At 29.0% G+C, this 22,173-nt stretch overlaps 1 protein-coding gene across 1 annotated transcript; it reads left to right on the forward strand.

Annotated features, from left to right (window-relative positions):
* The first annotated feature begins 2,386 nt into the window (after positions 1 to 2,386).
* LOC145326693 (adhesion G-protein coupled receptor F1-like) lies at positions 2,387 to 21,058 on the forward strand. The gene is made up of 25 exons (XM_080170059.1): positions 2,387 to 2,417; positions 2,640 to 2,717; positions 3,056 to 3,119; positions 3,652 to 3,704; positions 4,178 to 4,239; positions 4,322 to 4,398; positions 5,095 to 5,157; positions 5,463 to 5,530; positions 5,609 to 5,666; positions 5,967 to 6,069; positions 6,160 to 6,272; positions 6,582 to 6,634; positions 6,904 to 6,983; positions 7,048 to 7,137; positions 10,331 to 10,433; positions 10,714 to 10,795; positions 13,691 to 13,788; positions 15,310 to 15,396; positions 16,621 to 16,725; positions 16,844 to 16,898; positions 17,154 to 17,224; positions 19,602 to 19,668; positions 19,749 to 19,840; positions 20,118 to 20,218; positions 20,479 to 21,058. Exons 4-25 carry the CDS (start codon positions 3,692 to 3,694, stop codon positions 20,566 to 20,568), a joined length of 1,731 nt encoding a protein of 576 aa, XP_080026185.1. The 5' UTR covers positions 2,387 to 2,417; positions 2,640 to 2,717; positions 3,056 to 3,119; positions 3,652 to 3,691; the 3' UTR covers positions 20,569 to 21,058.
* Positions 21,059 to 22,173: the final 1,115 nt, after the last annotated feature.

Raw genomic sequence — 22,173 nt, forward strand, 5'->3', positions numbered from 1 at the left:
TCATTGTACCTATGAACATTCTCTTCCCCCTGCGATATATACAAAGATCTATCTGGCACATAAACAAGATTTTTACACCAACTAACCTGCGGTTCACTCAGCCCCGCCTCGAAAAAATTGAGCGTGTTAAAATCCTCCGCTTTAACCTCAGATATGGCAGGCCACCACATGAGAACTCCATTGTAGATATTATCCGTAGCATCAACTCTAGAAAGCTCCCATAGTTTTATGATCTTATCATCTTGATCTTGCATCCCTCCAAAAATAGTTCGAGAGCCGCTAACAAACAATCCAGGTTTATCCTCCGGCACAGATCCTCCTGCAGTCCTCTGCCAAGGCATAGAGCTATTCAGATTTGCCGCGCAATTCTATCCAAAATTTGTTGCTGGCCAGTCATAAACTCATCAACAACCGTCACATTCTCGGCTTTGATGTTACTCTCAACATCAGGCACCACTACTTTAGCAAGGCGTTCCTCCAAATCATCCATACGAGTAGCTAATCCAGTAACCGCAGCACTATTAGTAGTAACATTATCCGTCAACTCTTGAATGTTCGTCTCCAGCGGCACTATACGCCCACCCATCTCCGCTGCCACATTATCAATTCTAGTCCCAAGAGCATGAATCTCATTCTTGACCGAACCCATAAAATTAACCATATACACATCCTTCTCCTCCTGAGACATCTTCCTCCACTCAGCAATGTCCATCCTGGTCACTGCAAATATCCTGAACAAAAACCAAAAGCAAAGAAATAATACAATTAAAAGAAAATCTGAGCCGTAGGTTCGTACTACACTATTGCGCCAAAAATGACGTGTAGTAATAATAGGAATCAACAGCTAAATATTCTAATAAAGTGTATTAATTCAAAGACATATAAAACATACAAAATATATATTAATAATATTAACACTTTTAGGTTCGTGCCGAATCGCAGAGCAAAGACTTGCTCCAAGATAGGTGACACAAGTTAATATATAAAATACATACAATGCTCTCAAGGCAGGGAGAAAGGGACTTTACATCACAATAATACTCTTTTTTATTTTGTTAGATGATAAAAGAAAACACATTTAGGATTTAGGATTATTATTAGACTGTACTATTAATAATTAATAATATTTTACAAATATTGATAAGAATTTGTAAATAAAGGTGGGCATGAGATAGGCCAACTAAAGTTAATTGGATACTCATAAAGAAAACAATTAACTGCACATTTATATAATCTGGAAAAATGTCTGCCAATCTTGGCTTTGACCTGCAGTGCCTCAAAGAATAAGGAATGTCTCAACACCCCTGCAATAGGGTTATACAGTATTTTTTATGCAAACTTTTTAAAAATCAATTTTACCCCTCTAATTGTTATCAGATTTTAATGATTAATGGCTTATTTTCTTCGTTTTTTAAAACCATTGATAGAACAACAAAGAAATATTTCTGTTTTATTTAAAAAGTATAGTAAAAAATTCAAAACATAGGTGTCAACAGCTAAAATTGGTTTTAGCATATTTTTCTTATGCTCAATTCTTCTATCCTTTGCTAGAATGGTGGCAAAACGCTTCAAAGTTGATTGTGGGCACTTCTCATGCCCTGGTAGAGATATGGCCTTCAAATTTTAATATGTTCTTGTACTTATCCCCAATAGCTCTATATCTCATTTTAAAGGGTTTTGAAGCCATTCTTGAAAAGGATAGAAGATTTAAACATAAGGAAAATGCGATAATGAGCTAAAACCATTTCTAGATGTTGACACTTAATTTTGGAATTTTTATTTTACTGTTCTTTTAAATGAAAATTTAAATATTTCTTTGTTGTTCTATTAATGGTCTTAAAAAACGAAGAAAATAAGCCATTAATCATTAAATTCTGATAACTAAGAGTAAGATTAAATTGCTTTCAAAAAGTTCTCATAAAAAAACACACTGTAGTTTGATAACTCGATATCATGATGCAACTAAGCCTATCCTTGGAACATAGGACTTAGGTAATGAAAAACTATTGTTTCTTAATGATATCTTTCTATTATTCAGAAACAATTAGAAACTACCACTACTACTACAACAACTACTACAACTCTTTCAACAACAACTACCACCACTACTACAACAACAACAACCAAAACTACTACTACAACAACTACTACAACTCTATCAACAACAACTACCATCACTACTACAACAACAACAAATCTATCAACATCAACTACCACAACTGCTACAACAACAACAACTCCTACTACATCAAATACCACTACTACAACAATAACTACTACCAATAGTAAAACAACAACCATAACCACCATTACCACTGCTACAACAACTACTACAACTCTATCAACAACAACTACTACAACTCTATCAACAACAACTACCACCACTACTGCAACAGTTAGAGAATGTACCAAAATAGGTAATAAAATAAATTAATAGACAGAGCATAAATTGACTTCTTGTCTTTTAAAATAGATTAGACTATTCTGAATCCTACATAAAGATGTTTTGGGATTAAATCAAAATTTAAATCAATTTCCAATGAAAAGTAGTAAACAAAAGGCCAAATAAATAGTACATAGAGTTTTATAGTTACATTTAATTATTTTTGCATTTGTAGAATTATGTTTATCATTTACAGATAAGCGTGGTCTGGAATGGGTGGCATTATTTAATGAACTAGCAATAAAAAACTGTTCTGAAACTTCCAATTCCACAGGTGCAGTGTACTGTCAATTTCAATGTTTAAAGGTTTAGATTAAACATATTATAAAAAGACATGGTTTATCTTATGATTAAGTTTTTAAGTGATCCTTTCAAACCTGAAATTGTAAATGTAAACTTGAGTCTGTTTCCAATTTATCTAAATTGATTAAAATATATAAAAGTCAGTTGTCTGAATAATGTTAAGGTTAACCAAAATAAGGACTTTTGGTATATAAATGCTACAGGTTACTGAAAAGTATTTTAAGAAAAGCAAAGAAATGTTTTCTTATGTAACTAAACCTTAAATGTACATTGAGATATAAGTATTGAGGTACTATATAAATATTTCAGAAGGATATGCATATTGGTTTTGTGATGGAATTATAGGAGACTTCAACAGTTCAGAGCCTGATAGGTAAGATTTATTCAAATCAACAAAAATAGATTAACCCATTAGTGCCAAGCGCTACTTTTATGGGCGTGCACAGGAAAGTGTAAAAAGGGTGTAAAAAAACGATAAAAAAATCATATGAAAAATAATAATTTGAATAAAACAAATTAACAAATAGGTGTACTTGTCAATAAACATTAGATTTCACGAAAAAATCAGCGACTTTACTATAAAAACAAAAAAGTTAGAAGGGTATTTTGAATTTTCAGTATTTTCAAATTTTGTTGATCTATACCGGCAAACGGAAGTAAGCTAAACTGCCTGCTTCAGGGGGAAATGAAAGCCAGGGTAGTAGAGGGGGGTTTCATACTGAGAATGATGCAATTATGAAGCCGGAAACCAGTTTTTTTTTCATTTTTCGGAACCGGGTTTTAATACCTGGTTCGTCACTAATGGGTTAACACCCTAAAATAAAAGGAGTGAAATGTTCCTAAAGGTCCTTAAACAAATGGTCTTAACAATTGTAAGAAAGGATGAAAACAAAACTTGTTTTTAGGAGCCAATGTTATGAATCCTGGGTAGCGGACATAGACAACATGATAAATGAAGGTGAAAATTTTTTGAACTGTTATTTTACTAAACAATGGATCAAGGCTACTTTTTACATATTATGATTTTTTAAATGATAAGATTATTATTGTGTTGATACAAAATCTTCATAAGAAAGTAAACTTCATATAACATGAATTGTTGATAGTTTCCCAAAGAAATAAGACATCAGAAACCCAAACTTTGTAAGTAGGGCAGCTACAGTGGTCTTTTTTCTGTCTGCCTCTCCTTTTGTTTTTCATTGTTTTTATAATATCTTTGTATTTATAACAATACATTTCTTTTTTGAATTCCTCCCTGTCTGTCTTTTGGTCAAAAATGAGATTTTCTCATTTTCTGTTGACAAATTATTATTATATTTTTTAAGCTTTTACTGACATCCATCTGAATAGAAATAATATTGTCTGTTATTCTTTACTTTACTTTACAGTTAAATAATCAACAATAACAATACTCAAATCATGTTTTTAAAGGTTCCAATACAGACAATGAGATTGTTGATTACATCATTGAAGAATTGAGCCAGGATAACAAGGTATTGACTTTTTTCTCTTCTTTAACCTAGAAAATCTAAAGTAATTATCATTTTGTGTTATTTATTTTCTTATATTGATTAGGAGCAATTTGGAGGAACTATAATCAGATTAACAGAGGCATTAGATAAACTTGTGTTTGATGGACAAAATGAGTCCAGGTAAAGTTTACATTAAATTGTTATGCCAAATAAAGCGTTTTTCAGGAAGCCTTGTTTTTTTTTCATTCTTTCCTGCTGTTCTTGTTTAAAATACTGATTTTCACATTTAGCTTTAAACAGTAGGTAAATCTGAAACATAATAGCACTGACTGTTGATTTAGATTAGTCTTAAAACTTGATATGGTGATTCCTGTAACAAATTAGTACAAATTATAAATTGCAGAAACCTTTACTTTATTTACAGAAATTCATACACAGTTGTTATATTATCAAGTGTATATAGTTTGGTTCTTTCACAAGCATATATACTGTACATTTTTTATTCAATTTTATATCCCAGAAAGATCTGCCACTCTTCTGATTTTGAGTAATTTTTTATGGAAAATATAACTTAAATTTAAATGTAATTTTAAATTAAACTATTTTTGGCAAGAACATATTTCAGGTACTTTAGCATGTAGTAGGTTGTACAATTTACCTTTTGTTCAGATAATTAAAAAAAATATTTATAGTTTGATTAAAAAAAGAGACTTATATTTCATTTCATGCAGGCTCTGTAGATTTTTTTCTATATATTTATAAAAAGCTTTGATACTGTTAAAGTGCCTGTAAGCAATGGAACCCTCCACCCCATTTAAAATAAATTGAATATATACATGAGGGCATATAAGTCTAATATTTTTTTATGTACTCTAGTGAAGATGGTTATGATACCAATTTTGTCAACACATACCTGAATGTGACAGATCAGATGTTTAGGTATAAAAAGAATTCTCTAAATATATATTTTATGTTGAAAGATGTCAAAACTTTTTTATTGTGGTAGGGGTAGGGTATACATTCTCTAAATGAAAGCTAATTTTAAATTGGTAACTATTTACAATTTTTTAAATATAATTTTTGTTGTTTTGTTAAGTGAATGTAACCTCATTTAAGTACATAAGTTTCAGAAAGGGCAATAATATATCAGAACATTGAAATTGAAAGTCATATTAGATCACTAAAGGATATGGTATTATGATTATTCAAACCAATATGATATATACAAATGATAACATATCTAGGTCTTATCTTGGCTGGGAGGAAATTACTGATATGGAAACTAAAATGAAAACTGTAGTTAAAAATCTAGGTATGAATATATAATAGAAATTTTTATACACTTGCATGTAATTTAAATCTTTTTTATTATCTTTACATTGTATTTTAGAAACAATTGATCAAGTGGGATACAAGCTGGGAAATGCATTAGTCAATACAAAATCTAGGTAATCTCATTTTATTTTATTAATCCAATCTAAATTCTAAGAGAGTTTCTTTAATAGTAAAGGAGATAATTGAAAGCAGATTTGATAAAACTAAAATTACAAAAACTGTTGAGATTATATTTTCATTAAGACTGTGTAAAGCACCGCATTTCCTGTTGGGTTAATATTTTTTTAATTTTATTGTTGAAAATAAAGGAAAACCGGGCAGAGAAAGAAAAGAAAAAAACAAAATAAAAAATAGATAAGTCTTTATACCTAAACTTTGTTAAAGTAAATTCAAGTTTTAATTCTGCTCTTCAGATGTGAAGACTCAGTTACTGAACAATTTGCAGCAATAGAGCTTCAAGTGAAAACTCTAGTCAAAAATCAAGATTCAGATGAATACTGTTTTCAACTTAACCAAGTAATCATATATTAAGATGTTTTGGATAATTGAATATCTAATTATCAATACTAATAGAGATAATCAAAGAACTTTACGTATGTTATTCAGGGAACAATATGTGTTGAGTTGGAATTGGAGAAAGGAGATTGTAATATTTTTGTGGTGACATCAATCAAGTCAAAACAAGATGTTAATGACAAGAACTCCCCCATATTTGCAGAGTAAGTTAATTTACTATTATTCAAATTACAAATTAATATGCTAATGAATATTTGAGTTTGTTGCAATTATTGAAAAGTTTGAACGGCTTAATAAAATATTTTTTAACTTACATAAAAAAATGTTTCATTTTCACCAATAAAGAAATCATTAATGTTACATAATCTGTATTCTAAAGGTTTGACTCTTAATATCTTGAAGAATTTAAAATCTAAAAAGGATCAATTCAAAATTAATAGTCAGTTAGCTTTTTAACTTTTTCTTAGCTTCTAATTAGTATATTTCATTATATTTTAAACATTTTTTTTTAGTTTGCCAATGGAATCACTCAACAATGGAGGTATGCTTGGTGATAGACTCCTAGGTAATTTAAGATAATATTAACGGGTATGCACAATTTAGTAATTTTAGCAGAAATAGGATGAGGGGGGGAAAGAAAATTTTTAATCAGCTAAATTCACACTCAATATTTAAAATCTTCTGACTTAATATTTATAGCAACTACAAAGATTCTCCCTCACCATATTTATTCCCTCACCGAATTTATTCCATATCTATAGTTTGATAAATAAACATGAATTGAATATTGTTAATTCTTAATTAGTAAATAGAAAGAAATTTAAAATCTAATAGGACTGACCATTAACAATGGAAGTAACAGCAAGGACAAACTGATCTCAACTATAACTTTTAATATGGGAGAAGTATATGAGGTAAACTTGAAAATATCTAGAAAATATGTCAATAATTTTATTTTATTTACCATAATTCTTGTAGAATATTCCTGGATGCCAGTTTATCCCTGGGTATCCAGATTGTATCTACTTGGATACTGAAGAAAATGAGTGGTCTACTAAAGGATGTGTGGTAAGTTTTATGTATTGTATGAGTTGGAAGATGGAAACCAACTTCATGTTAAAAGAAATTCAATTGATGATAAATATTTTACAGTTACTTTACACTCTTGTCTCATATCAATTTTTGTAATCCTAAGTCCTAAGTACAGATTGTTTTTCTGTTTTTTTTTTATATATACATAATCTAACCCTTGCCTCTATTTTGATATAAATAGAAAACAAGAGGGTATTGTTATTTATGTTTAATACTTTAGGTTATGTTAAGTTAAGATTTTATTAGATATTTTTATGTTTATATATAAAATTAAAGAAATGGGTTTTAAAACAATCTAAACTATTATAGAAAATAATAATAAGAGTAAAACATGACAAATGGTGTTTGATCACATCAGCTTAATTATCAAATCTGCTCAGAGTTGTACATTCAAAAAAGGACCATATAGAAGAAACAAAATTAGAGGGATTATTTTTTTAAAAGTGGGTAGCTACGAATTTTCATTTGGTAGATCATAAACTGTTGTATTTTGTCCATTCAAATTTTAAAATTTTATGTGATATTGATAAACCACCTTTATAAACACAAATACAAAACCAGTTCTATTTATAAATAAAAATGTGGGTCATCTCAAAAAACGCCTATTTCAGAAAACGCCTATCTCATAAAATGCCCATCTCAGAAAACGCCTGTTTCATAAAATGCCTACTACATTTTTAAAAATTATCTTGTAGTGAAACATGTAAGTTTAAGAAGGTATTGTGAATATTGCACAACAAGTACATTATAAATCTTCTTGTTGAAATATCTATCCCTAAAGTATAATGTCACTCTTGTACATTCCTTAGGCACTTTTTATTCTTTTAATCATTTTGAGCAATAATATATTACCTAAAGGTTTGCGTTTTGAAAATTAATCACAATTAAATAACAAAAACTTTTACCTAGTGATTCGAATGAATACAAGAATAATTATTTTAAGTTATAAAGAAATTTAACATTTTGTTAAATTTTACTTTCCATAGATGATATATTTTGGGGGAAAAATAGGGTCAGGTTATTTAAATGTCTCATCCCTATATTCCTTCTTATGTTTATCAGATTAAAAATTATGTACTTTTGAATAAGCTTCAATAATTAAACCCTTTCCTCTAATGAGTTCTCTATCCAATAATTTTCTCCCATCCACCATTTTCCATTTATTTAAAGTATCCCTATTCTCTTATTATAGAAGTCACTCTTTAGTTTACCATTATATCCATCTTTGTACATAGTTTATTGACTGGTTGATTTGGTAACTGTTTATTTGTGTTTTAGATTAGAGATCATGAATGACAAGTATTTATTATTCTCTTGGATACTAATTATGAATTAGGCTTTATTTTTAAAAAATGTAGTAGGCATTTTATGAAAAAGGCGTTTTTTGAGATAAGCGTTTTTTAAAATAGGCGTTTTTTAAGATAGGCGTTTTCTGAGATGGGCGTTTTTTGAGATAGGATTTTTCTGATTTAGGAGTTTTTTGAGTATAGCCAAAAATCTACTCTATGTTTTTATATGAAAATCAAAAATTTTAGGCTATATTTAAAAAACGCCTATCTCAAAATACACCCATCTCAGAAATCGCCTATCTTAAAAAACACCTTTTTCATAAGATGCCTACTACATTTTTAAAAATTATCTTGTAGTGATACATGTCAGTCCAAGAAGGTATTGTGAATATTGTATAATATGTACATTATAAATCTTCTTATTGAAATATCTATCTCTATTATATCACTCTTGTACATTCCTTAGGCAATTTTTATTTTTTTAAGCATCTTGATAACAACATACTAAAGGTTTGCTTTTTGAAAATTGATCACAATTGACTAACAAAAACTTTTACATAGTTAATTCTTGTTTTAAATTTTTTTTTTTATATATCTACTGCAAACAACCCAGTTAAATTTTCAGTTACTAGTGGCTTCGCCCCTAGCCTCTAGGGGCTTTATTTCTGAAGGTTCAGGGGAGAATTTTAAAAATTTTGTTTACATATTTTTAGATATTTTTTGTATTTTATAACATTTTATTACTCTTTATATCATTTTATAACTCTTTATAACATTTTATAACTCTTTATAACTTTTTATATTGATTTATATTATTTAAAACCTTTGAAATTTTTCTTTTTTTTATTGTTTTTTAAAATTTCTTTGCCATTAGTCTTTTTGGGGCTTCTCCCCCACAGGAGAAGGAAGTTTTCACAATCTTTTTGAATTTGATAAAACAAAGTTTAAAAGAAGAAAAGAAATTTAAAAAGAAGAAAAATTAATTGAAACTATAAAGAAAATATAAAAAAGTATAAAAAAATATAAAAATTAATAAAAATATATAAAAATATATAAAAACATAAAAAACATTAAAATTAGAAAAAAATATTAAAATTTTTTTTTTGGGGGGGGGGAAATTTTCATTTTTGGGGGGGTTGGGGGTGTCCCACCCCCCAAGAAAATAGCTTAAAACCACCACAGGACCAATAGGTATATACCCTGAAGAGTAGAATCCAATTGATCAGTGGTTACCGAGATCTTAAGCTTCAGACGGACGGACGGACAGACAGACAGACAGACATCAAGCTACTTTGTATTATAGATTATAATAAGATGAACAACTATGAGCTCTATTAAAACATACTTCTTATTTACTTATACTTTACATGACTAAACCTAGTACATCTACCATAAGCCCATGAGAGCTTTCCTAAACAGGAAAACTCACTCAGTTCAGTAGTCATTGAAATCCTAACCTTCAGAAAAAATTATATTGTAGGATATTAGAAACAAGCAAACAAAAACTAAAATCCCAACACTAAATTTTAAATTTTTTCTATTCTCACCTAGATACTCATCTTGAGGGAAAGTATCTAAACAAAGTTTACCTAATTGTTTGGGAGTACAACAAAATTATTTGGATTTGTTCTTTTTTTGACAATGCCTCTTAAGTGGCATTTCATCCTATTTTCATATTGGCTTTTGATAATTTATTTTAGGTTAGGATGGTGATTGCCCCACAGGGTTAGGCAATTGGTCCCACAGGGTTAAAGCCCCCTGCAGGGCCTAGAAATAATAGAAAATTTACTGTGAAAATATGAGGAAACACCCCTTAACAGTGACATTGCTATGAAAGGGATTATACTCGTGATAGTTACTTAAACTTACATATAATTCAGAGGAAAGAGGTGTTTGGGAAAAGTGTGACATGTGTGTGTGATCATCTCACTAGTTTTGGAATCATGATGGATTTTAACAATGAAGTTAAAGCTGATGATCCTGGTAAGTTTATTTTTCAATAGTAAACAAAAAAAACTAAGACTTGCTCTATTATACAGATTATTCATTTAACTTTCTGTCCTAGACAATTTTTGATTTTTTGAGCTATTTTTAAATGCTTCATTGCAAACACAAAGCTTTCATAAAATTACAACTTTCTACATAATGATGACAATGACTTCTGCAGCCATCAAAGATTAATTATTTTGTATGACTATCTTTAACCTACTACTAAAAAGGTCTACTAAAAACATTAAAAGGGTATGAACAGTATTTTTTTCAGTACTCAAGCTTCTCTCCATCATATGTGGTGCCACCTCCATCTTGGCTATTCTTGTCACTGAAATGTTACTTTATTTTGGAAGGTAATTTTAAAAACTGTTTGAAACTTATCTTTAACCCTTAACGCCCTCCCCCCCCCTTCGGGTTTTTCTTTCTCATTTTATGTTTGTAAAAGATGGAGAGCCCACACTGCGTGACTTTTTAAGTATGGGTATGACACATAACTGAGAGTTGGAATTTTTTGAATATCTCCATCCTGGCGGGCACAGGATTCCAGCAAACCTGGCAGGGTCATCCAGGTAAAGAGAAAAACTATTTTTTTGACTTAAAGAAAGCATTTTGACTTACAAAAATACTGAAATATCCTCTAGTAGTACATTCTCATATGAAATACAGGTGTTCAAGTCAATTTCAGGTTCCAGGTACACTGGTCGCCGGAAGGGGAAAGCAGTTTTTGAAACAGGCTCTCTGAGATTATTACAGATTCTGATATATACATATATAGACTAATGAAAAATGCAAAAAACGAAATCAAAAGCGTTCCTTCTTGAGAGAAAATGCAGGAAAAATTTTTTAGCTATTTCTAACCTAAAATTCACATTGGCAAGACAGTAAAAAATTATATTGTAGGATATTAGAAACAAGCAAACAAAAACTAAAATCCTAACACTAAATTTTTCATTTTTCTATTCTCACACCTTTTTTAAATAATTAAGCTAAGTAGTCACTAAAGATTTTACTTTGTCACTTTCGTTCTTGGGGTTAGTGGGATATAACACCCCCCAAAACACTAAGATTTAAGGCTTGAGCTTATTTTTAAAGATATCAAGATGATTTTTTAATTTAAAATTTATTCTCATAATTAAGATAAGTAGCCACTAAAGATTTCATTTTGGCACTTTTCTTCTTGGGGCTAGTGGGGTAAAACAACCTCTTAAACATTAAAATTATAAGTCAGTATCATATTTTGCCCTTGCTGTTTGTTTTGTTGTTATAGTTATCAAATGATTCTTTTTTTAAATTTTCTTACATGATTGGATCTACCTATAAAGCTTTAAAAATTGAATTTTGGCACTTTTCTTTAGGGGCTTGTGGGGCACAAAAGCCCCTAAAGCACTAAAATTGTAAGTAATGAGATTATTTTTAAAGATATCAAGCTATTTTTTTATGTAAACATTATTCTTACAATTGAACTAAGTAGTCACTAAAGATTTCATTCTGGCACTTTCCTTCTAGAGTCTAGTGGGGTAAAACACCCTCCAAAATACAAATATTATGAACTCTGAGCTTATTTTCAAAGATATCATGTTGAATTTATTGAAAACTTATTTCATATAATGAAGAAAAAAAAAATTAAGTCCTTTAAAGAGAGTGCCTAATTGAAATCTATAGTGATTTTTTGATCAGGTTTATAACTATAACAACAAGCCCAAACATCCAGAGCAAAATTTTATACTGAATTTCAAGGCCTATAAGTGTATAAACTCTCCTCCTCCCCTTGGATCTTATAAGTTCACAATTGGGAGGGGGGGTTTCACCCCACTCCCCCCTAGAAAGAAAGTGTTAAAATGAATCTTTAGTTGCTACTTGGCCCAATTGTGTGAAAAAGTTTACATCAAAAATCAGCTTGTTATCTCTAAAAATAAGCTCAAGCCTTAAATTCTATTGTTTTGGGGGGTGTTCTCAAGAAGGAAAGTGCCAAAATATAAGCTTTAGTGGCTACTTAGCTCAGTTATGCAAAAAAGTTTACATTAAAAAAATTTGCTTGTTATTTCTAAAAATTCATTTCAGACCTTAGATGTTATTGTTTTAGGGGCTGTTTTAAGTAACCCATCAGCCCCTAGAAGAAAAGTGCCAAAGTTCAATTTTTAAAGTTTTACTGGTAGATTTAACAAAATGAATCAGGTTAAAAACTATAACAACAAGCCCAAAAACATACAGAGCAAAATTTATACTGAATTTCATTTCATATAAGTGAATAAACTCCCCCCCTCCCTCCTTGGTTCGTAATGCAAAATTTGAAAGAACCCAAAATATACAATTTTACCTATATAAAATATTTTTATAACTCCTAGGTGCTAAGTAATATAATTTGAAAAGGTTTGTGTAACAAGTATCAAACTTAAAATTCAAGAAAAAACTGCATTTATAAAACTTGTGTATACTTCAGATGATAGCTCAAAACTAATAATAGTACAAAAACGTTATATACCAATATGAAAACTAAAGGTTATGAGCTTTCCAATTGTATGTGTAGCATTTTTCTGCCACTTCTAGGTGCTGAACAATGACATGTTTAAATTTTTTTTATATTTTTTACTGGCTTGCCAATGTGAATTTCAAGTTAGAAATAGCTAAAATCTTTTTCCCGCATTTTCTCTCAAGAAGGAACGCTTTTGATTTCGTTTTTTGCATTTTTCTTTAGTCTATATATGTATATATCAGAATCTGTAATAATCTTAGAGAGCATGTTTCAAAAAACTGCTTTTCCCTTCTGGCGACTAGTGGGTATGATCCTGCAGGTCCTGATCCTCCAGGTCTCCAGACATCTTTAAAAGGCTCATGTTACTGCAATTTTTGACTCAAATTTTAAACTTAAAATTTACCTAAAGATAAACATATTCTGCAAAAAAATTGTTCTTCTAGCTTAAAAATTAAGAAAATTACAGCCGTTTGAAATATTTAAGTAAAAAAGGACCTAAAAACAAAGGTTGTTAAATAAAAGGGTGAAGCAAAAATTGACCTTGTCCTACTTAAAGTCGGAAATTCATTATCAATCAGGGGACTTGCAGCCTTCTAGCTCTAATAGGAATTGAGATAATAGGGGGCCCCCCCCCCCTGACCAATTAAGGTGCGGCAAGGGGTCTGACTGTTAAGGGTTAAAAATATGAAATAAATATTTTTCTCTAAATTGCTTCAATTATTCTTTTTCATTAAATTGAATCTGAATTTTTCAATATAGAATATTTTTTTGTTAGGGACAAAGATGATGATGAAGTGAACATGAAGAGGTCTGCCGAGAAAAATCTAAACTTCTGCATGATAATTGCACAACTTGGATTTGTAATCTTTGTAGGTAAATAATGATTAATAAAAGAAGCTACTTACATTCTTCTTCTATAATGATACTCTGAAAATAAAATGTTTGTGTATCTGACTGAATTATTTGTTAAGGTTTTCTTTAATGGAAATTAAATACACGGTGTTTCAGAAAAAACTGCGTTTTCCGTTTTTCTGACACAACCAGAAGGAATACAGAAAAAACGATTATATGTCCTTATTCTCTGTAAAAAAGTACATCAAATTTATAACAGGTGATTTTCATTACCTCTAAAAATACGGCCTCTCTGATAAAAACATAGTTTCCAAAAATGCTTTATGTGAAAAATGTTGTGCAAGAAAAATTAAAAAAACTCTTTTATTATGTATAAAAAAATCGTAGAATTTCAATATTAATTTAGAAAAAGGTATAAGAAAAGTACCTTAATGAGTTTTAAAGGTGAAATGCTTTTTAGCTCCTCACAAAAGCATTTTTAAGAAACTGCAAATTGTCATTTTTTCATATTTCTTGATTGTGATGCATTTGCAGTAAAAGAATCTTCTTTAATAACATAGGTTACAGTAAAAAGAAAAAACTCCTTTTTATTTGATAAAAAAATCTCTAAAGACAAAAAAGTTATTCAAGTTTGAATTTTTTATTAAAGCATTTAATTACAAATTATGGATAAATTATGAATTTATATCTTAACCTGTCAATCAAATTAAAGGATTATAGGAATAAATGAGGGGTGGAGAATTACGAACATGAGCAATTTTTAAGGTCATGTTTCTTAAGTATACAAAAAGAAAAACTGAATATTTGTTTTCAGTGAGGGAATTTTAAATGAAATTTTTAGTGTAATTGGTAGAAAATTGTATTGGCCGTATTAAGATGTTGTTTTCAAGTGAATACATTTTTAAAAACCAACCTTAAGGCACAAAATTCTACCAGAAAAAAAGCATCATACGCATCTTTTGAAATATTTATGCTTTAAAATGCGCCGTTATTTTCAGAGATATTTAAACACACCTGTAACAATTTCGATGCATATTTTTATAGAGAATATTGACATATAATTACTTTTTTTGTACTCCCAATGGTTGTTTCCCAAATTTGGAAAACTCATTTTTTTTTTAAACACCCTGTATATTATTTTATAAAAAATTTTAATGGTATGATAAAAATCCTATTTTATATCAGAATGTATAATTAGAATTAGGTCATTCCATTTCTTTTTTTTGTTGTTTTACAATAAGCTATAATGTAATATCCATCAACTTTCTACGCTGTTTTGAAAATTCTTTTTTATATTGCTTGTTCTCAATATCTCTCATTGCCTCTCCCTCTCTTAAAGTAGATGTATAATAAAATATATCATTAATATATAATCATTTAATACACAGCCCAATCTCCTCCCTCTTAAGAATTAACAAATAATAGGTTATAATAATATAAGTATTCTAACCTACCAAAACCATACATGGTTTGGAATTATTCTCTAATATGAATGGTTAGACAATGTTATACTCTGTGTCTAAAATATTCATAAATTCCTAGGTAGAAATGATATTTTACCCTGTGCTGTTTGTGAGAGTTTTGGAGCTGCAACCCATTTTGCGTTTGTGGCCTGCTATGCATGGATAGGTATTAATTCTTATATTTCTAACCCAATGTGGTTGTTGATTTTATTAAAATATTCATCAACAACAAGTTTCATAATTTACAAATAAAAAAATTTAATGTTATATAATCTATTGGAAAACTGAAAAAAAAAATATGTTTTTGTGTCATTATTGTCCTGAGAATCACCTTATTAAAAATTACATAAAGAGGAAACATTTTATTTTGAATTATTTCTTAAAGGACGCCTGCAAGAAATAACACGCTTTAACTGCTGAAAGACTGCCACAAGAAGACCCAATACCCCAAATTTAAAGCCTTCAGCTTCAATAACAAAAAAGTTCTAGGCATTTCAAAAAAGCATTTTATGTACAATGGAATTTTGAAAGATTTTCAATGCTCATAAAAGTAAAAACAATATTAAATTACGTTGCCTAGACATAAAATTATAACTTTATCTTTGTCAGAAACTTAGATTGCCTGTAACTGATTACATTTTTACAATAAAAACACCACATTTCATAGTCAAAATCTATGAAAAAAATTCGATTTAAATTGCATTTTTAAACAAAAATCATAGCGGAAACAAAGGGGTAAACTAATACAAGCTTAGCTGTGATTGGTTGTTAAGCTGATTCAGCCTTCTGATTGGCTACAGTACATTCGGTACAACGCAAGTAAAACTTAATTTTTTTTAATGATTTTGACTATAAAAATGGGTATTTTTATTGTAAAAATATAATTAGTTACTGGAAACCTAAATTTATGACAAAAATAAGCTTATAATTTTGTTTCTAGGCCACGTAGTTTAATTTCAAAGTTTTCAACATGAGCATTGCAATTCTTTCAAAATTTCTATTGTACATAAAATGTCATTTTAAAATGCCTAGAACTTTTTTTGTTATAGAAGCTGAAGGCTTCAAATTTGGGGTATTTGGTCTACTTGTGGCAGTCTTTCAGCAGTTAAAGCGTGGTATTTCTTGCATGCTTCCTTTAATGCTCCAGGAATCCTTATGTAAGATTTTAAATGTATAAAATGACAATAACATTTTAAAAATCAAAATAAGATATATCTGAATGATGAATTAAATTTGTTTTTGTGAAGTTCTTGTTTGAGAAATAAGAGTTTCCTTCCAAATTTCTATCAAGCATATAATTTTATGCTTGAAATTAGTTTAGGTAGAGTTACATTGGGTACGCACTATCATATTAAGATACTAAACCTTAACAATCTTGTTATATTTTTAGTAATAGATTGTTCACAAGTGTACTACAAATTCTACAACAAGAGGGCACCACAGACAAATCTTCTCTACCTTTCAATTGCTTCATATGGTTTAGCATTTGCAATAGGTGAAGCATATTCATTAGAATCTTTTCTTATATATTGGAATTTATTTTAGCTTTCAATTTCAATGAAATTTTAGTATTATTTGATCAAAAATAATTTATTATTAATATTTCTTATTAGCTGGAGGAGTGCTCATTACTAGTCTGACAAATGAATCCTATTTCTACCTGAGGAGGTAAACAATAAATACATATAATTACAAAAAATACAATTATGTCTTTTTGTCTGTCGGTTAAGATCTGAAGAAATGCTAAATTAACTTGCATTTTTAAAAATCAAACAAACACAGTACAAGATTTTACAAGATACAGAAAAAAAACAAATGAAAAATTATTTTATTTATGTTTCTCTGGTCAATATTTTCAAATGCATGAGTTATGAATAGAAATGTTTGAATTTTAAAGATTGTAACTTTAATATTTATTTTCAGAAGCGTGGAAGGCCATGTGGACAGTTGCTGGTTGAATGACTGGGCTGAATATGCAATCATCATTCCCATAGGTTTATTTTTTTAAAAGTATTAAAAGCAAATATTTTCTCTAACTCTGAATGAATTGATAGCTGTTGTTATTTAAACTGTTTTTAACCTATTTTTAAAACGTATATAAAAAATATACTATGACACCAGTAGAATGAGACTGCAGAGCCTAAATTTGAATTAAGTTTGAATAAACTTTTTTGGGGGGATTTAAATATTAATTTTTACTGTTGCCGTGATCATTTTGACCGAAGCAAAAGGTCTTTTTTTTATTTGGGTAAAATTTGTAGCTTTTAGAGTGTTTTGCTTCATAAATATTGTATTCTGGTATAGAGTAAAATTAGGCCTTATGATTTTACTATAAAAATTCACTAAAAAGTTAATTCTTTATAATATATCAACGAATTAACATTAACATGTTTGTGTTCTCTCACTTATTTTAAAAACATAAAAAATGGCTGTAAAGGGTTAAATGACAACAAATGTTTATGCAAGACAACAAATTTATTTTTGTAACATATACAAATGTGTTATAAAATAAGATTATTCAAACTTATCTTTTAAAATAATTTTAAAAAGTATGTATCTTTTATGTGTATGGTTTTCATTCTTTTCATTTTAATTAAATAAAAAATATTTAACTACATTGGAAATACGTCACTTTGTGAAAACACTTTTTTTGAATTGTAAAGAATTATATAAAACAAGACTTCTAATTGGTTAGATTTCAGAATTATTTGTTTTATTGTAAATGTTAGATTTTTTAATGAAATTAATTGTTTTAGAAAAAAAAATTATTTCCAATGAACAGAATATTGTTTTTTTATTGTATTAATATAAAGTGAATTATATAAAAATGTTCTGTAAGCCACAATATTACCCGAAGTAAAAAAAAGAGCTTTTGCTTCGGTCAAAATGATTACAGCAACACTAAAAATTAATTTTTAAATCCCCCAAAAAAAGTTTATTGGGGACTTAATTCAAATTTGGGCTCTGCAGTCTGATTCTATAGGTGTCCTCGTATATTTTTGACCCCCCATTCAAAAATAGGTTAAAAACAGTTTAATTAAACATGTTAGAATTCTCATAGATATTTCAAACTTGTAATAATTTAACAATAACAAGATACAATACTTTAAGCAAATCATCTCTTAAATAAAGTCCTTAAATTGTAGATAATTTTGTTAAAGGGAGTGTGAACGTAAAAATTTCTCATCTGATTATCAAATCTTAACATTTTCTAAGCACTACACTGATTAACCAAAAACGTCCTATTAACAAAAAAATCCAGGAATAATGCCTTGATTTTATGGTATTTTGGGAGGGAAAAAGGAAAAAACAGGGAAAATCTGAACGTTTTTTGTTTCTTATAATGTTTGTAGGGATATTTAACTTGTCATATATAGTTGAAACAATTTACTTACTGTTAAGGATTTATTTTATGATATAAAATTGCCTATTAGTTTTTTTATAACGTAGTAATTAGGTAATAAACACCTATTTTAAATTTTTATTATTGACAAAAAAATACCTCACTGTCTACAAAGGGTTGAAGGTAATTTAAAATAATAATATCCTTTTTTATTGTGTTGGACAATAAATAACCCACGTTGGAGAACTAGTTTACACTTTTATTAGATTGTTTATAAAGAAATATTGCGTCTTTATTATTTACAAATTTGTAATTAAAGGTGGGCGAGAGATGGGCCATCTTAAGTTTATTGGATACTAATAAAAAAACCTGTTTCTGGCTTTTGTTATTGTATTTGGTTTTCATATTGCCTATTTTATCAATTTCTAAGTATCTATACATTGGTTTAAAGCAAGGATTATGTTAAAAGTCAGCTTAACCATTAGGAAAAATCAAGAACTATGTGAAAAAGTTTAATTTTAGCTATAATGGGAGAAAAAAGCAATTTAATGCACATTTTATATAATACGGAAAATTTCTTCCTTTCCCTTTACCTTATAAAAATCGTCGGGAAAAGCCGTTTTTTAAGCAAACAAAAGCGCTTTTGCTCTATCTGTGAGATATTATGAATGAGATAATGTTAAGATTTGATATTAAGATGAGAAAAATTTACGTTCACAGTCCCTTTAAGACCTATTATTTGATATATTGCTTGTAATTTGTAAATTATCTGTTTGATGAACCCAATAATTTGGACATTGCAACAAAAAAGCTTATTGTTTTTATAATCAAACTTAAGAAAGCTTAATTTATTTTCATCAGCATTAGTATGATACAAAATCATTATCATTTGTTTAGAAAACTATTAAAATTTTAACTGTTATTGTTTTCTAATAATCAAAATAGACAAAATGGTGCAAAATATTTTTCTAACACCCCCTCCTCCTTTAATTCCCTATCCCCTTAAAAGATTTAATGTAAATTTTAAGGAGTTGCTTTGCTTCTTTGCTTAGTAAGAATGGTCTTGACATATGTTTGGGTAAAGAAAAACTCAAGGTAAATGTTTTATTTTTCACTTGTAAGTTTAGATTGCTAATGCTATATATTTTAATTGGATAATAATTTAACTTATTTAGTGACACAACATGTGAAATAATCTTGGATCTTCTGGTATCCTTCAGAAGTACATTGGTCCTAACCTTCGTGATAACTCTCAACATTGTCTTTGGTAATTTTATACACATTATAAACTTTAAATATTTTTCTTAAACTTGAACTTAAAAATAAGAAATTTTAATATTAAGGTTCATCTTATTCACATAATGATGAACTGACTTTATAAAAGTAAAGATAAATGGAAATACTTAATTGATACTCCCCCTCAAAAAAAGTCTAAAGATGGATGTGACCTAAATTTAGTCACCCCAAGACCTTGGTTAAAAGGTGTTTGGAGTAATATAAAATCTACTCTAATGTGGATATATGTACATAGATGTATTTTTTAGCCTTTTTTGCTGACTCCCAAATCTTTGGCTACATCATTGTTCTTCTCAATGTTTTCCCTGGATTCTTCATCTTGTTGAACAGTACTGTTTTCAACTCTGAGGTAACTCTTGTTTAAATCTAAAATCTATTGATGATTTTGTTTTATTTTGTTTATCAAGTTATCTAAAACGGTTCTTTAGTGAATTCACATTTGCAATGACAAAGGCCATTAAATCCAAAAAATCACTACTGCACACAGTTTTCATGTCTTTTTGCTAATGTGAGAAACTTTGAAATCACAAAGTCAAAACACTTCTCCTGTTCTATTTTATATTGTGCAATGAATGCCTATCATATGAATAGCATTTATTTTGTTTTCAGGTAGACATATATGGAAATCTGAAGAAGAACTTCATAAGAAAGAATGTCTATATAAATGGAATGTCTTATATGGAATATAAATTTGATTGAATTAGATAATGTCTAGGCAGTAAAATCAACTTTTATTTCTAGTAAATGGATGAAATATTTTTTTTTAATTTCATGATAATCATAGATTAAAAGATAGATTTGAATATTATTACCAATACATAATTTGATTTTTGTACAAAGCAAGCCTTTAGGATATTCAGATATTTCAGTCATAAAATAATTTTTCCTTTAAATATTTTCACTTGTTAAAAAAAATCAGGTTTTGTGACATCACCTCTTAAGGGGCGTTAATTTGTATTTTCACAAAAGCTTTCTACCCAGCATGTATTTATGTGATTTTGTTTCAATAGAAATGTTGCATTGGCATGGTCTTAATTTTTAATTTGTCATGTTTGTGACATATTTAAAGAAAATGACTTGAAATGCCCCTTGAGAGGCAAAAAAACCTGGATATTACCTCAGGCATGCTTTACCGACCAGGAATTGATTAGTATAATGAACTAAAGAATAATGGATTGGCCACAATTAGTAATTTAGGAATTATTAATTGTTCTATGTATTTTTTATATTTTTTTAATATAGTTGTTTGCATTTAAAAATAGTTTTTTTACTTATTCTCATTTTTCAAAGCAAAGCTTTTCTATAATTAAGTTCGTTCCGTCTGCCCGTCCATCAGTCTGTAACGGTTAGCTCTTTTTGTTTAGGCATGTCAGAATTGTCTTATTGATTTTAAACTATACATGGTGATTCCTGTAGTAGTTAGGTACAATTCAGAGAGTAAATAATCGTTACAAGAATGTCCGTACATGCATTTCAAACATTTTTATGTGATATTATTATTATTTAATTGATCTGATTTTTAGAATACTGAATCTTATGTCAACAAAGTAAAAAATGAAAGCAAAGCATCTCTATATTCAAGTCTTTAAAATGTAAATATGCTGTTAAGCATTATCTAACAAATTACTAACAATTTTGTTTAGACTTTTATACATTTATAATCTGATTATTCAGTTTTGACACTCTAGATGTGTTAATGTTTGTGTTACTGATTCAGAGCTTGGCTTTATGGAAATTTTCTTCCTTGTTAATAATAATATTAAGAATTAAAACATATAGATGTATCTTTAATATATCCATAGACACAATGTTTCGCCCTTTTAGGGCTCATCAGTATGGCTCAATTCATCAGAGTTAGTTTTGCACGTGGTGGGGCTTGAACCGGGAACCCTTAGATTACCATGCTAACACCCTTCCCATTGCGCCATTACCCCATGACGAGTAAGGAATAAAATTTTGACCAGAGAGCTCAACCAACTTATGATTAGTTGGGGGCCTTGCACTTATGGCTAATTAGTATGGTTTTTCATTCCCCTGAGAGTGCTCTAGTTTGGCCTAATACCTGACCGAACGAGCATATATATCCATAGACACAGTGTTTTGCCCTTTTAGGGCTCATCAGTATGGCTCAATTCATCAGAGTTAATTTTGCACATGGCAGGGCTTGAACCAGGAACCCTTAGATTACCAGGCCAACACCCTACCCATTGCGCCATTACCCCATGACGAGTAAGGAATGAAATTTTGACCAGAGAGCTCAACCAACTTATGATTATCTTTAATATATTATTTTTGTTAACAGTT

The sequence above is a fragment of the Acartia tonsa genome, chromosome 8 (genome assembly GCF_053477335.1).
Source record: "Acartia tonsa isolate MP-2025a chromosome 8, ASM5347733v1, whole genome shotgun sequence".
Taxonomy (NCBI): Eukaryota; Metazoa; Arthropoda; class Copepoda; order Calanoida; family Acartiidae; genus Acartia; species Acartia tonsa.